Source organism: Homarus americanus, unplaced genomic scaffold (assembly GCF_018991925.1).
Source record: "Homarus americanus isolate GMGI-L3 unplaced genomic scaffold, GMGI_Hamer_2.0 scaffold34921, whole genome shotgun sequence".
Classification (NCBI taxonomy): Eukaryota; Metazoa; Arthropoda; class Malacostraca; order Decapoda; family Nephropidae; genus Homarus; species Homarus americanus.
Window position 1 is genome coordinate 13,236,530 of NW_024741901.1, and position 16,382 is coordinate 13,252,911.

The following is a 16,382-nucleotide window of genomic DNA, read 5'->3' on the forward strand; positions in this document are numbered from 1 at the left end:
TTTAGTTGAAGAGAGTCTCAAGCAAGATGTTACCTCCAGTGAAAACAGAGAGAGACTAGCGCCTGTTTGCTGTGTTAAGAGGCTGGATGCCGCGCATTAAACTAGTCACTTTACCTTCAATTATGTTCAATAATTGTTAAAATGACTAAAAAATTGAATATTAAACTTTTAAAATTATTGAATAGTATAAACTTCTTGATATTTACTAAAATAGTAAGGAATTTATGCCCTAGAACCGATTAATGTATTGGCGGACAGATACTAAAGCTGGTTGCCCGGTCAGTGCAAGCGAAAACATGTTGAGGTCGGTTCGTAAGAAATTCGTTAACCGAATTTTTGTTCGTTAACCGAATTGAAGATCCTTATGGAAGGCAGTTCGTTAACCGAAATTTCGTTAACCGAGGCGTTCGTTAAACGAGGGGTCACTGTACATCTTAATTTTATGATGGTATCGACACACACATAATATATAAGAAAAATATTAATAGAATAATATAGTACAGTACTGTACAGGTACAGTATAAGATAAATTTAACACTTACGTTAGTAGAAGAGATGGCTGGGCACACGGGGATGGGGGCTGGTTTCCGAGGGAGAGGGCAGATTATTGGTCGTCAGGTGAATCACTTGTATCACTATCAAGCACAGATGTTAGCAGGGCCTCCATGACAAACCCCTCAAAATCCATTTCGTCACTATCACTGACTTGGGCTGGCTGTGGTTGTGGTGGGTTGCAGGCGAAGAAGTCGGTGATGTTACTCTGACGGCTAGCATTGATGTGTTCGTGATACTGCTGGATATACGGCTCCATACATTGCAGCAGATGGTTTTTGGAGACTTCGTATCTTGATTCACTGGGTCTTTTGAAAAAATGAGCTTGAGTTTCTCGGCCAACTCGATGGCCTCCTTTACATCACCATGTGTTAACTTCTGTTCTTGCTCTGCCGTACCACCTGCTCCTCACTGACGTCATCATCTCCCAGCAACTCGTCTGCAGTCACCTCAGGTTGCCTGATTACCTCCAGGATGTCGTCGTTGGTGGTCCAGGAGAAGCCTGCAGCTGTAACACCCTGTGCAGCTTCTCTTGCAATGTCCAATGCCACAGCAACAGACTGAACCTCACCAGCCACCGCTTGACTCTGCAACACATGCCGCCATTCATGACGAATCGTTGCCACAGACAGCTGCCCCCATGCCTCCACCAAGAAATCAACAGCTTTCTTGACGTTAAACAGTTTTCAGAACTGCTTAACTCGCACTTCATGTTCCGCTCAGTCTTGTTCTTAATCCTCGTCCTCGCTCTCGCTATTGGTGCCACTCAGAAGGTTCCGCAATTCATCCTCGGTGTTGGTGAAGTCGTTCAGGAGCCGAAGCTTCTTTGGGGAGAAAGCAGCCTTGACGTTACATATCAACTCCTGATCCATGGGCTGGATTAACGACATAGTGTTGGAGGGAAGGAAGACCACTTTTACATTGAGGTGACGATCCGACAGTAGGGGCAAGTGTCCTGGTGCATTGTCAAGGAGCAACAAAATGTTGAATGCCACATTATTTTGCACGCAGAATTTCTTGACGTCAGGAACGAAACAGTCGTCAAACCAGGAGAGGGACAGACCACTGAACATCCACGTCTTCCTTGAAGTTAGCCAGTGGACATTTAACTTGCTCATGTCCATGTTTTTGTAGGCGTGCGGGCTGTGTGGATCACAGACAACTTGAGCTTACAGGTGCCGGAGGCATTGATGGTGAATAGTGAACACGATGGTGATGCGCTCGTTCTGTAACTTCCGGCCCCTACACTTGCTGGCAGACTTGACAACGAATGTCTTGGAAGGTAATTTCTTCCAAAAGAGCCTGGATTCATCCAGGTTGAACACCTGGTCTTCGGTGTACTGTCCTTCCTTCATAATTTCTCGTAAGAATGGAGGAAAATCCATCGCCGCAGCACGGTCAGCACTTGCACCTTCACCAACAATTTCAACGTTCGTAATCTTGTTACGACGTTTGAAACCTTGCAGCCACCCAGAGGAAGCAGTGAAGGGTTTGGGCTCTGCAATTCCCATCTTGTGCGCCACTGACACGTACAGTTGTCGGGCGTAGTCCTGCACTGCCTGAGTGTCGACCGCCACGTTCATTCTCGCCTGAAGAATCAAGTAGCTCATCAATAAATTTTCTGTCTTGAGCAGCACCTTTTTCTGACAATACTTCACCATTGAAGCACCTGCAGACTTTGTGATGCTCATTTGTTCTTTTATCTTGGCAGCATCTTTCTTGTTGGTGCAGATCGTAGATTCGTTAACGCCATGCTATCGCGCCAGATCCATCTGCCTTGTTCCATTCTCTAACTCTTGAACTATTTTGTACTTCACTTCGCAGCTTAAGGCGCGTCGCACCTTCTTGGGCTTGGGGCGGCTTGGTCCAGGTAATTCAAGGTTTTTCTGTGGTGGTGGGGGTCCAGCTGATGCCATTGTTGAACAGATTAGCGGGCGTAAGAGAGAACTGTATATGCGGTGACTGAGGACAATGAGACTGGCGCACGTAAGGTCAGCGACTTATTCCCTCTGTTACATTAGACCAATCACAGCTAGCGGTGGAGGGAATGTGTGGGTGGTAAGGATGCGTGGCCACCATCACAGCCAGATCCGTCATATGACGTCAGCGATAACATAAGAGCGACCTACTGCGCACCCTCCCCGCGCCGCTTCCCGCGTATGGTCAAGCATGTACCGCGTAAATAATAATTGGCGTGTATGGACAGCGGTGGCAATAGGGCGACCAGCGCACAACCCGTTCGCCGCATAAATGATGGAAAATACTGCGTAAATAAAAATTGTCAGTCTGGCAAGGTGCCGCATAAATGACCAAACGCGTAAACGAAATCTGCGTAAATCGAGACTATACTGTAGTAGTAGTGTGTGTATGTCTACTGAGCTGTATATGACGTCACGGGACGCGGCTGGAGTGGTGAGTCAGCCACTACACACACTTTCACATTCCACACAAACATCCATGCTCTTCATATTTCTTAGTTTATAGTTTTATATTATATTTTATAGTTTTATATTATATGATCTTCATTTTTAACCCATATCAGAGTATTGTAATGATTTTTCCATAACTTTTAGTAGTTGTGAAACATATCCTACTTTTCCCCATAAGATTAAGTATTCACTATAGGCGGATTCCCATTATGCTGTGTTGTTGCAGAACACAACCATTGCATGAAGTGATGGGTAAAATTTCTGAGTGTCTAAACTATGCTTCTTGCACAAACAGACACTCTCTCACATCCCTGGAATATTTTTGGGTACTGGGGAAAGTTTTCCATGAGTCTAAGAGAGTTTAAACTATGTATCTCATCTCACATGGACTAGCACTCTCCCATTACATATACAGCAGACCGCAGGCATGAACAAAAATATTTGTGGCTTGTGAAAATGAGTATAAACTTTTATTCACAGCATCTGTTCTAATCGTGTTAGCGATGAATTTCATACCATAATGCCCACAATTAAATTCTCTATAAGACTTTTTCAATAAAAGATCCTTAAACAAAATATTTTGAGACAATATAATGATGGGGACTCGATTTTAATATGAACAAACATAAGAAATGTTGATACCGGAGTCTTTAAAATCAGTTCAAAACACCATTTTTTAACAATACAGTATAATCCAAAATAGTTTATCTAAAAATTTGGTTAAATAAATTTGTTTAAAAAAAAAAAATATTATACAGGCAAGCGAGGCGTGAATGTGATACAGTTGTACCGAGCCAGCGCCAAGTTGCCAAGAGTATATGAGAATATAAGGAGAAATTTACTTTTTTTCCACAGGCAAAATGTTTCTCTCTTATCTCTACTTTCTATTTATTCCTTCATTACTCTTTACTGCATTTCTTTATTTTTCTTCTTTTTATTTCTTTACATAATTTCTCTTACCTTATCTCTTATTCTTGTTCTTATTTACAGAGGGTATAGGAGGTGGAAGGTGGATGAAAGAGTGGTGGAGGTAAGGTTAATGAGGGAAGGAGTTGAGTGAGGAAGAGTAGGGGTTGCTATGTTCAGTTTACTCCCAAGGGTTGCCTATCCTCCCTCCATTGTCACCGAGATAAGGAGAGGAAGAGAGGGAGGTAAATAAGGAAAATGGATAACTGAGAATAAGAGGAATCTGGGATATAGGATATAACAACCCTTACAGTGTTAAGTCTAGGCAAAAAATTGCATTCCGAATTGGAATAAATGCTGTAAACAAATATTGTATACAGTGAGTTCTGCTATAACGCGTGTTTTGACAACGCGAATTGGCTCTAACGTGATTTATGAATAAAGGAACGATATTTGTAAAACGCAAACGCTTGTTTGCTGTAATGTGATTTTTGCTTACTATTTCTTCAATTTTGTGGTATTAACTGTGAATATGGGAAAGAAGAATATCTCCAAGAAGCGTTCTGGTGATCGCATTCCCGGTTATGATCGTAAAAGAAAGGCTATAACACTTGAAGAAAAGCTCGATGTTATCAACCTCAAAATCACCCTTCTCCCCCATCAAGTTATATTCATATTCTTTCAAGGTAAAGTGTTACATTTACTGTATGAATTCATTATTAGATATGAATGTATCATTAATTTAGACTGTGCTATCCTTTGTGTTAGGCTAACTACTAAATTTTTTTCGATTTCGAGTAATCTGCACCTAATCCTATTTTCTCCATAAGCCCTGTTATTTCTTTTGCGCGAATTTCTATAACACAATGTTTTACAAGAACACAACTATCGCGCTATAGCAGAACTAACTGTACTGCTACTAAACTACATATACAGTGGTCCCTCGGTTAACGAGCACCTCAGTTAACGAGATTTCGGTTATTGAGTTACCTTCCATAAGATTCTTAACTTCGGTTAACGAGCAATCCCTCAATTAACGAGTTTCTTACGAGCCAACCTCCACATGTTTTAGCTTGCATTTGGCGGTCCACCAGCTGTAGTATTAGTCCGCCAATACAGTAATCGGTTCTAGGGCTTAAATTCCTTACCCTTTTAGTAAATATCAAGAAGTTTATACTATTCAATAATTTTAAAAGTTTAATATTAAATTTTTTAGTCATTTTAACAATTATTCAACATAATTGAAGGTAAGGTCACTAGTTTGTGGCACACCATCCAGCCTGCCAACACAGCATACAGGCGTCAGTCTTTGTGTCTTTTCAATGGAGGTAACATCTTGCTTGAGACTCTCTTCAACTAAATGCTTTTTTTCTGTGTTTACAAGCAAATTATTGGTCATTTTGAAATATATTTTACATATTGACAACATATAATGCAGTGCAGTGTTGATTTAAAGAAAATAATCTTGAATTACACCAAGAGAACTAAAATTTTATGGGTGAAATGGCCCCATGGGGTGACTTCTCTTCCACCCCAATGCCTTCTCTACTCCCTTCTCCTCCACCCTCATTCTAATTCCCATCATCATCATCACCATCCAGGAGCCTTCTACATACATGCCTCAAAGTAAGTGTACTTTTCTACCTTTTTTGTTGAATTTAGGCAATTTTCGGTGAGCTGAAACCAATTACCCAAAAACCCATTGAAACAATGGTTTCAGTTAACGAGCAACCTTCAAGAACGGATTGTGCTCGTTAACCGAGGGACCACTGTACTGTACTCACCAGCAGATGCTGTCATCTTGAGTATACAGTATCACTCAAAGGTAACAAATAATGTCAGGAATGTATCTTCATATCAAATACTATACAGTACAGTAAAGTACAGTACAGTACAGTACAGTACAGTACAGTATGTTATAATGATCCCATTGTAAGCTGAATTGCCGAAAGCTCTCTCTCTAGCAACACATACCGAGTTTTCAAGAAGTATTACTTCACATTTTGGAATGCATATACTATACACCTAATCACATTAATTCTTATTGGGAAAAATTCCTCATTTTGAAACGTTTCACTTTAAGTCACATTTCTCTGAAACACTGAATCACATCCCCAACGTATAATGAAACCCCCCCCTGTATTTACTTAAATAGCCAATAACCAAACCACATAGAGAGATGTGTTAAAAAAGTAAAGCTATAATCACCTCTCCAAGAATTCGGAAGAGAGAAGACTTGCCACAACCATTGGGGCCACACACTAGGACGTTCATTCCTGACTTTACCTCAAAGTTCAGCTCTTGGACTAATACATCTCCATTAGGAGTGACCAGAGGCACATTTTCAAAGCGAATTACATTATCTTCATTGATGACCTTACCAGCACCAGGAATTAGAGGTGTATTCAATGCACCTGAAAATGAGAAAATTGCATGAATGAAACACAAGAATTTGTACACAGTAGGTCTCTGCTTATCATCACACATGCGCTCCTGAAAAGCGCAATTTTAAACGAAACAACACTATACCAATAAATTTATTCCCATCATAAAAAAAACAACAATATAAATAGGGGATTAAGTTCCTGGGAAAATTAATTCATTAGATAAAATACATGAAAAACTAATTAAGGTCAAACAAACATTTAAATTTATCATTGATGAATGAGGATGCTGAAGGTCGTTTGTACATGTGTACCCTGATAACCGATGCACATAGGGGCCGGGAAAAGTTGTTGGTTAGTGAATCAACAGTTATCGAAGCAATTAATCCCATAAGAACATAACAAGTTCAGGGGGTTAGGGACCAGCCAACCTCCAAAAACTCCCATCTACCCTTGATATATCTTTGTTGTGCACACTGTCAAACAAGTAAATAAAGCAGATATAAAAAGCAAACATAATAAGCGTTAAATAAAAAAATGCAAACCATAAATTGAGAGTGCTATTTACCTGTGTTGAGGATGGTAGAGACGGTTTAGGGTGGCAAGTTAAAGTCTCTACCAAACTTTGCTGGTCCATCACCACTCTTATTATGCCTAATCACATCACATCAAACTGCCCGCGAAGTCAGAAATAATGGAAAAACACGAAGTCAGAGACACACATTAAGTGTAAACAAGAGCAAAAATGGCGAGAATGAGTCAGAGGCAGCACGCAGAGCAATCTTGTGGCAAAAATTTGCACCATGCCATTGCCCGCCAAATTCCAAACAGCTCTGCTGCTCCTCTTCCGATCATCGGATCTCCGGGGTATCAGTGAAACTTATGGGGTATTATCTTATATAATATCTCAGACTAAAGTTAGGAGATTATAATTTGCATTGCTGGAATCCTTGCAAGACAGCCAATAATTTGAATATAAACGTCATATATTTTGCTCAAGAGATAAAAATTGTTGTACATTAGTGTACAGTACTGTAGTACATTTTATAAAAAAAAAGTTTTTCAACTGTATTTTTGGGTAGATTTACATAGATTTCTTCATTTATTTTCATCCATTTACATGCACACACCATACTAAAAGAAATGTAATAGAAAAAATTAACCTTAGTGCAAAGCTGGAGTGCACATGTACTAATTTGATTACAGTTGTACCCCACTTAACGCGGTCAATAGAACCCAGAGGGTCCCGTGTTAAGTGAAATCCGCGTTAAGTGAACAACAGAACATATGGGATTAATTCCAATAGAAACCAGCCCGACCCCCAAACTCCACTTTTTGAAGACACATAACTATGTTGTAGTAAAAATAACATCTTAATTTTATGATGGTACATGCACACAATTAATACTTAAGAGAAATAGAGAAATACAGTCGCCAAGTTAATGTCCATTCAAATAATGGACTCAACTCCCTCCCCCTCTTCTCACACTACACTGCTGGCTCTTCCGTCTCTGAGAAATTTTTGGGGGAAAACCACTAAATTTTAATAAATAATACCTCAAACTAAAGTTAGGATAATACAATTGACATTGCTGGATTCCTTGTAAGACCAGGAATATTTTGAATATAAATGTCATATATTTTGCACAAAAGATAACATATTTACTAGAGAAAACATTTTATCTAAAATTTGTATGTCTAATGCAAAATATATGATGTTTATATTCAAAATGATCACCAAATTATAAGAATTCCAGCAATGTAAATTATATTCTGGCCGGGTAATTTGTATGAATTTTATGAGCTAAAACAAATATCTTCAGTTAATAAAAAAAAAAATATTCTTCAGGACACTATCTGTCAATCAAAGTACCCCACCTTGCCTCCCCCCTCTTCCAACCGCGCGGTCAGTCCCAACCCTCCCCCCCACCCCCCACCAATCCTCCCTTCAAGAGAAGAGTGGGTGAAAAAAATAAATTTTAACATTTTGTATTAAATAATACCTCAGATTAAAGTTAGGATAATATAATTGACATTGCTGGATTCCTTGTAAGACCAGGAATATTTTGAATATAAATGTCATATATTTTGCACAAAAGATAACATATTTACTAGAGAAAACATTTTATCTAAAATTTGTATGTCTAATGCAAAATATATGATGTTTATATTCAAAATGATCATCAAATTATAAGAATTCCAGCAATGTAAATTATATTCTGACCGGGTAATTTGTATGAATTTTATGAGCTAAAACAAATATCTTCAGTTAATAAAAAAAAAAATATTCTTCACGGGGTAACAGATGGTCGGTCGGTCCCTCCCTCCCCCCCACCCCCCACCAACCGTCCCAAGGAGATGTGTGGGAAAACCAGAATAAACTTTTTAGTAATAAATAATACCTCAAACTAAAGTTAGGATAATATAATTGACATTGCTGGATTCCTTGTAAGACCAGGAATATTTTGAATATAAATGTCATATATTTTGCACAAAAGATAACATATTTACTAGAGAAAACATTTTATCTAAAATTTGTATGTCTAATGCAAAATATATGATGTTTATATTCAAAATGATCACCAAATTATAAGAATTCCAGCAATGTAAATTATATTCTGGCCGGGTAATTTGTATGAATTTTATGAGCTAAAACAGGCAGTCAGGCAGGGTGGCGGGTGGCGGGTGGGGCAAATCAAAAAATAGCGTCTCGAGCCGGACACTCACCGCGTATATGTGGAAAAAATCCGTGTTAAGTGAAAGTTCAGCTCTGGCGAGGCACCGCGTATATGATAAAACGCGTTAAGTGAAACCGCGTTAGGCGGGGTAATACTGTACAGTACTAAAATTGTTTTGTCTAGTGCAAATTATAGCATGTTTATATTCAAATTAATCAGTATGTTACAAGAATCCCAGCAATGTTAATTATATTCACCCAGGTTATTTCACTGGCTTTTTATAAGAGAGAAGCTTAGTCACTTAAGAACTGATAAATATACACGCGTTAGACCAGGACTTGTGCCAACTGTCAAAAGTACTACCTCCCCTCCCCCCACGCCCCCTCACTCGCTCCCTCCCTCTCTCTCTCTCTCTCTCCCCCATCTGCCCGGCGTTGCTGGAATCCTTGTAAAACAGTGAATAATTTTAATATAAACGTCATGTATTTTGCACAGATAAAAATTAATCACCTGTATCACATTACAGTAGTGATTTAAGAGTAAAAATGTATATGTACGTATATAGTATTCCACATACACGTAAGTATAAATACAAAGTTTATGTATGACCGGACAACGTCCATTTCGGCGCATGACTGTAGTAGCAAAAGTTGTACGTTGTGAAGAAAGTGCGTTCTTAAACACAAAGTAGGCGAGATTTATTTTTCCCATTTTATTTTGCAAGTGATATTTTTGTTTTGTGATTGTAAGTCAGTATCTTCCAAGTTTGCCATTGTACATAATATTCTTTCCCATAAGGCATTGCAGACTAGGGCTTGAGTAGCTGTTCAACCTCAGGTGTCAGCTTCACCAGTTCAGTGTTTACACCCATAAGCATGTAACATGGGTAGGTATATGTATAGGGTTTTTCTCCAAGATTAGTTTATTCCTCGAGGAGTTCGGAAGGTGTGACCGAGCAATGTCTTAGCCCGTCTCATAGGCAGAAGTACACCTAGACCCCGACTTACGACTACGTGGACTTACGACCGCCGCAGATTTTTTATTAAAAAAAAAAAAAAAAAAAAAAAAAAATTTCAAATGACACGCATTTTCTATACCGAAACGTTTCCAGTTAATGTAGTCTTCATGTATAATTAGAAAATTATGGGGGCCCCATGTGCATTCAGCTGACTACATTAAAGGTAAGTGCTGTCACACTGTAACCATTCCTTATTATTTATTACTTTCACTGTACTGTATCCATTCATCATTATTCATTACTTTTACTGTACTGTATTTCATTGTAGATTTTTTATTAAAAAAAAAAAAATTTTTTTTTTTTTTTTTTTATCTATGTCGGACTTACGACCATGTCGGACTTACGACCTGGATTTGGGTCCCTAACCCCGTCATAAGTCGGGGTCTAGGTGTACTTATATAAATGTGGGGTAATTACATGAGTCTTGTATAACTATCACCCCGTTACCTTCCACTAGCTATGAGGTTTGTGTTCAGAGCACGTGATAAGGTGTGTCCACGGGAACTCGCGTCACTTAGTGCTTAGTCAGGCATAAGTAACCGGCTCCCTGGCCGCCTGTTGATAACACTGATGAGAGGAAGATGTTATTAGAGCCATCCTTGATGTGCTCCGTCTTTCCTCGAGGGAGGACATCTGATATATTCCGTTCTCCCTCGAGCAGTCTCTACTCACTATCACTCCCACATCAATCGGATGTATTTAGTAGAGCTACTCAAAGATAGCCTCCACCCTCATTTAACACTCAAAGCTACAGTGATTAAGTTACGGTGATATACACTTGGAACTGTATACAAGATATTTTCCTAATAAATTAAGAAAAGAACCAGTTGAATTTCATTACTGAAAAACTCAATAAACTTTTAAATGTTCCAGCTCCATTAACTCACCAAGAATCAATGGTTAAGGGCCAAAACACCTTAATGATACAAAAAAATCTCAAGCCTCAATTTTAATTACCTGTACTTGATTTCTTTTTCTCTTGAATGATGCCTTGGGGCATCAGTGCCAATTGAATGAGATTATCATTGATGCCTTCTCAAGTCATGGTGCGTGAGTGCTAATGTACTGCTCAAAAAAAAAAAAAATTTAACTCCCAAGACCATGATGTTAATAGACAAAAACACAATGGTTACATTCTCTGTGAGGAGAAGGATGAAGTCATATCCTCTCAAACCTGCATAAGTCAAGGGCCTCCTTTATTTTCTCATCCTCAAATATGGATGAATGGGAGAGAAAATGGCAGTGACGTATGAGTTATTTACAGATGAGTCAGAAAAGGTAAAATTGTGGAATGTAGGACAGCTGCAGAAATGAGATCATTCATCAGGTTAGGGTAGTGTCTCAATCCAAGTGGAATAACCGGAATACAGTACACTGTATATATCATATTACCTTTTGGCTGGGGTGAGAAAATATGTAATTAGATCAACTGGTCTACCACCCAAATGAGGCACTTTGTATGTGTGTAAGTCTGTCTGTCTGTCTGCATATCACTGTGAACGTACAATCAGCAGCAGAAGGTTGTCCTAACCCACTTGCATGATACGAGGCAGGTGATCTGGTAACTCTGTATGGGGGAAGAGTTGACAGATACAGTAGTATGCTTTAAATGGAGTTTACCAAAAAATAAATTTCTTATATAGAACTTAAATAATATCAATGTTTAAAAGAGGGAAAATAATGTTATTGATAAGTATATGACATTGCTTTATAATGAAATATCATAAAGCATGAAAAATACTCATTGGCATCAACAGTATGGATATGTCTTGTTTCCCAGTTAGAATCTTCCTCCATCAATATCATAACTTTCTCATTAACATTTATTTTCTCATATTTTACACACTGATAGTATTTAAGTTCTACACAAGATATATATTTTTAGGCAATCTCCGATCATAAATCTCAAATAACTAGCCATTTAAAGCATATCTGTGTCTAAGAGTGTCTGGTTCAAGTGGTGATGGAATTTCAGTGCATTCACATAACATTTACTGAACAGCCTGATGCCTCCTTCACTGAAGCCAGGTGACAGGCTGCTTCCACTGGGCCTGTGGTCATCACACCACTCGAATGGAATGTTCCCAACATATTTCTTAATACGTAATTATCACAAGTAGAGTGTTTACTACCCATTTACGTTCTGCTTACTTAATCAAGTTTTTCATCAATTGCAACTTGTGCATCTTGCCAAACCTTGATCATTGTAAGAAGTCTGTAGTAATACAATTCAGAAGGCAAACACATTAGTATTTAAACATCGTGTCATCAGAGCATCAGGTTATGTTTAGTTTCATGGTGCAGTTTAGTTTGTAAGACAAACTGCCCCAGAGACTAGTCATGTTGCCAGTGGTTTTCTGAGTGTGGATACCAAGTAATTAGTTCATTCCAAAAAAATATATATATATTAGTTATGTGAAGCATTCTTTAATACTTTTGATATGCAGTATATTGTACGGAGTTTAATGTTAAACATATTCTTCCTATAACCTACCTGGAATAATATCTAAATAGGTTGTATAATTTACAATGTTACTTAGCCCTCAACAACTCAACTTGATTTGTGGTCACATAAGACTTGACAGTGTGTATCTGTAAGTGAAGGAACATGTTTTCTTCACATAAACACATACATGCACACACTACAGGTTGTACCTCTCTAGTCCGGCATTCTGTGGTCCGGAAACTCCCGTGGTCCGGAACGATTTTAGTTTGTCCAATAGGTAGATAGGCAGCTTTTCTTTTCTTTTTTTCTTTTTTTTTCTTTTTTTTGTGAATTATTATTACAGGAATATTAAATTTTTGCCCCTCAAGCCCCAATGTGGGTCAGTGACCTATGCCTGGGTGGGCTAATCCCCTTAAAAAACAAAAACAAAAAAACAAAGCCGCGGGAAATTAAGGTTTGTTTACATCCGGCAGTTCGGCTGCTCTCTCTCTCTCTCTCTCTGCCTGCCTATACAGAGTACAACATTTAACCCTTCAATATATATGAGCAGTAAATAAGTGTTGCTTTCATATTCTTATGTAGAGTAATGACGATATGTTTTCACATGTGCACACTTACATACGTGCAGTCTCACTTTTGTTTACCATTAATGGTTAGCTACTTATATTGTTCCATTTATTAACATTAAATAACATTACAGGTACAGTGAGTTCTGCTATAACGCGTGTTTTGATAACGCGAATTTGCTCTAACGCGATTTATGAATTCGGAACAATATTTGTATAACGCGATCGCTTGTTTGCTATAACGCGATTTTTGCTTACTATTTCTCCAATTTTGTGGTATTAACTGTGAATATGGTAAAGAAGAATATCTCCAAAAAGCATTCTGATGATAGAATTCCCGGTGATTATCGTAAAAGAAAGGATATAACACTTGAAGAGAAGCTTGATGTTATCAACCTCAAAATCACCCTTCTCCCCCATCAAGTTACATTCATATTTTTTCAAGGTAAAGTGTTAAATTTACTGTATGATTTCATTATTAGATATGAATGTAACATTTATTTAGACTGTGCTATCCTTTGTGTTAGGCTAACTACTAAATTTTTTCGATTTCGAGTAATCTGCACCTAACCCTATTTTCTCCATAAGCCCTGTTATTTCTATTACGCGATTTTCTATAACACGATATTTTACAAGAACACAATTATCGCGTTATAGCAGAACTACCTGTACTTCAAGCAACCATATTAATTTTTTTACATTAATTTTACTACAGCTAAACTCAGGGTCTTATTTTCTTCAGTTTTATATGTAGAACCAATCAGTCACTGGTTTCGTAAGCTTTAACATAAACAATGCCGGCAGCCGTCTCGTCTCCTCTAATATTCCACGTATTATTTATAAATTGTATTGTTAATTTTGCACACACGTACATTAATTCAATAAAAACAAATTCAGAAACATTAATTAAAATATATATGAACAGTAAATAAGTGTTGCTTTCATATTCTTATGTAAAGTAATGACGATATGTTTTCACGTGTGCGCACTTACATATGCGATCTCTCTTTTTTCTTTACCATTATCGTTAGCTACTTCTATTGTTCCATTTATTAACATTAAATAACATTACTTAAAACATATTAATTTTACTACAGCTACAACCAAGGTCTTATTTCTTTTAGTTTTATATGTAGAACCAGTCAGTCACTGGTTTTGTAATCAACGAAAACAATGCTGTGTCATTTCCTCGTGTGTTTTAATATTCTACGTATTATTAATGAATTGTATTGCTCATTTTGTACACACAAACATTAATTCAATAAAAAGACATTTCAGTAATAAACAATAATGAATCTTTTGTACATAAGAGAAATGACGCTGTTTACACGATTACATTAGTCTCTGCGTTGGCGGGCCGTTCAAACCCGTCGAAATTCAAGTTTCCGCCGTCAAAATTTTTATTTATTTATTTTTTTGTGTGTTCCAAAATACGTTAAGAATTAAAAACTCGCGAAATTTGAGAAGCTACTATACGACATTTAACCCTTCAATATGTCTTCAAAGAGACCATGATGCAGAGAAAGTGGTGCTAGTGCTTCCAAGCATAAGCACAAGTCACTATCTATCCAGGAAAAGGGTGAATTTCCATGGTCCGGCAATTTCCATGGTCCGGCACCGGTCAGGTCCCGAGGTTGCCGGACTAGAGAGGTACAACCTGTAGTATGTACAGTCAATAAAAAAAAATCTGCACCCCTGGGTCTGATGGCCTTTGTAATGATCACTGACTGAGGCCATGTTCATTTGATAAGGTTGGTACTTCTGAGTGTGTGATGCACTGTGTAACCAATATAATGTATTCTGTATATCAAATATAATTAATACAGAGAAATTAACAGGAATACATATACAACCCATCTTGTTCAGAGTTCTTTGTCTAATGTGTCTTGTATAACACCATAAAAGTGCAGTGAATTTTTTGCTGACTGTACATATACTCCCACAAGCACAAACACATTCAAGCAATTTTAACACATGAGCATCTATCAAATCCTCAAACCCCCAAACTTTATTTGTGCCATTTTTGATGTCATCACCAGAAAGCCTTTGAAGTTATATGCACACTCCTGCCACAAGACCTTGCAAACTGTATTTCTGGTACTGGTTATGAGTTCATCCCACAGATTTCAGTTGGTAGGGAGGATGCAGTAATTGTGCCATAACTCCCAAACAGACTGTTAGTCGAGTCTGTCAGTAGCTCCAAGCAAATGAGGTAATGTCTACCTCAAACAATACACTTAAAATATTGCTCACACTCTATGATCCATTGGTTCATAAAGGATGTGGTGTTGGGTGGTAAAGACATGATGTGGATATTATAGATGAGGTAATTATATGCATAGGACAACCCAGAGCACTATCAGAGAGTATGCCAGGTAGCGACGTGTCCAAATATTACAAATTTTTAAGTAATTATTAGATGTTTTAATTGCCTGTATGTTGGCCTGGCGAGTTAATGCTAGGCATTCACATACCTAGGTATAAGTTAGGAGTCGCATTCTGGATTGAACAAAAATAGTTCACTAAGCAGTCTTGAAAAAGTTATGCTGTTATCTAGGCTTTTTATTGGCTCACTAGTGAACATGGTGGCTAAAATCCTTTAAAGCCTAAGGATTCTGGGATTACTACATAAAGGCTATAAAAAGAGACATCTTAACAAAGCAAGCTCCAACTGTGTTCTGGTGGCATTCTTACAGTGCATGGTGTGCGAGATTTATTTCCATACTGCATTACACACATGAAAGAAGGAGAGTGCGATGCACAAACCTTAGCTAAGCATAATTGGATAATAAAGGTAAAGCACATACCACTAAGTGCAATTTCTAGTTCTTGTGAATTAAGTATCAATGAGGAAGACCTTATTACAAGAGCCACTTGACTTAGTAATGTATGCTAGTAACAATTAAAGTTGAGGAAAAATGCATCATATGTACTGCCCTTTCCATCTTTAAGACTGCATACTGATAACCATTTTATCACATTATGATACTCACCATTGGAGGATTTGCTTTCCAGCATTGTACGCTGATATTTCCCAGTATTCAAATCTTTAAGGACGGCTAAGAGTTCCTGAACTCGGGCAGTAAAACCAGCTAATCTTGTCAGCTCCCTGCCAGCTAAAACAAGTCGTCCTATTGCCTCAGCCAATTTCACAAGCATTCGTCCACTTTTGTAGTAATCCTGGAAATACAAAAACAAACAAAATAGTGCATTCATCCTGAGATCCTAGTACAGGTATACTGTACTGTATATCCATAATGGAACTCTCTATAACCATTAAGTCCATGGGGTAAAATCTCCCAAGCCCCACCTTGAGTAGTTGGGATATAAAAATTTTAAATAAAACAATCAGAGTATTCTTTATTTTCATACCAGATTCCATGAAGCTACCCACTGGCAAGAT

At 37.9% G+C, this 16,382-nt stretch overlaps 1 protein-coding gene across 1 annotated transcript; it reads right to left on the reverse strand.

Annotated features, from left to right (window-relative positions):
• Positions 1-6,056: 6,056 nt before the first annotated feature.
• On the reverse strand, positions 6,057-16,159 carry LOC121876161 (ATP-binding cassette sub-family D member 3-like). Its single transcript, XM_042381103.1, has 2 exons — positions 15,973-16,159; positions 6,057-6,301 (listed from the first exon to the last, which is right to left on the reverse strand). The coding sequence occupies exons 1-2, from the start codon at positions 16,136-16,138 to the stop codon at positions 6,072-6,074; spliced, it is 396 nt and encodes a 131-aa protein (XP_042237037.1). The 5' UTR covers positions 16,139-16,159; the 3' UTR covers positions 6,057-6,071.
• Positions 16,160-16,382: the final 223 nt, after the last annotated feature.

Excerpts from the sequence above, each read along its gene's own strand:
- LOC121876161 (XM_042381103.1), bottom strand. The coding sequence starts at position 16,138 with ATGCTTGTGAAATTGGCTGAGGCAATAGGACGACTTGTTTTAGCTGGC. Across the intron at positions 6,302-15,972 it reads GGAAAGCAAATCCTCCAATG|GTGCATTGAATACACCTCTA; the intron begins GTGAGTATCATA and ends TCTCATTTTCAG.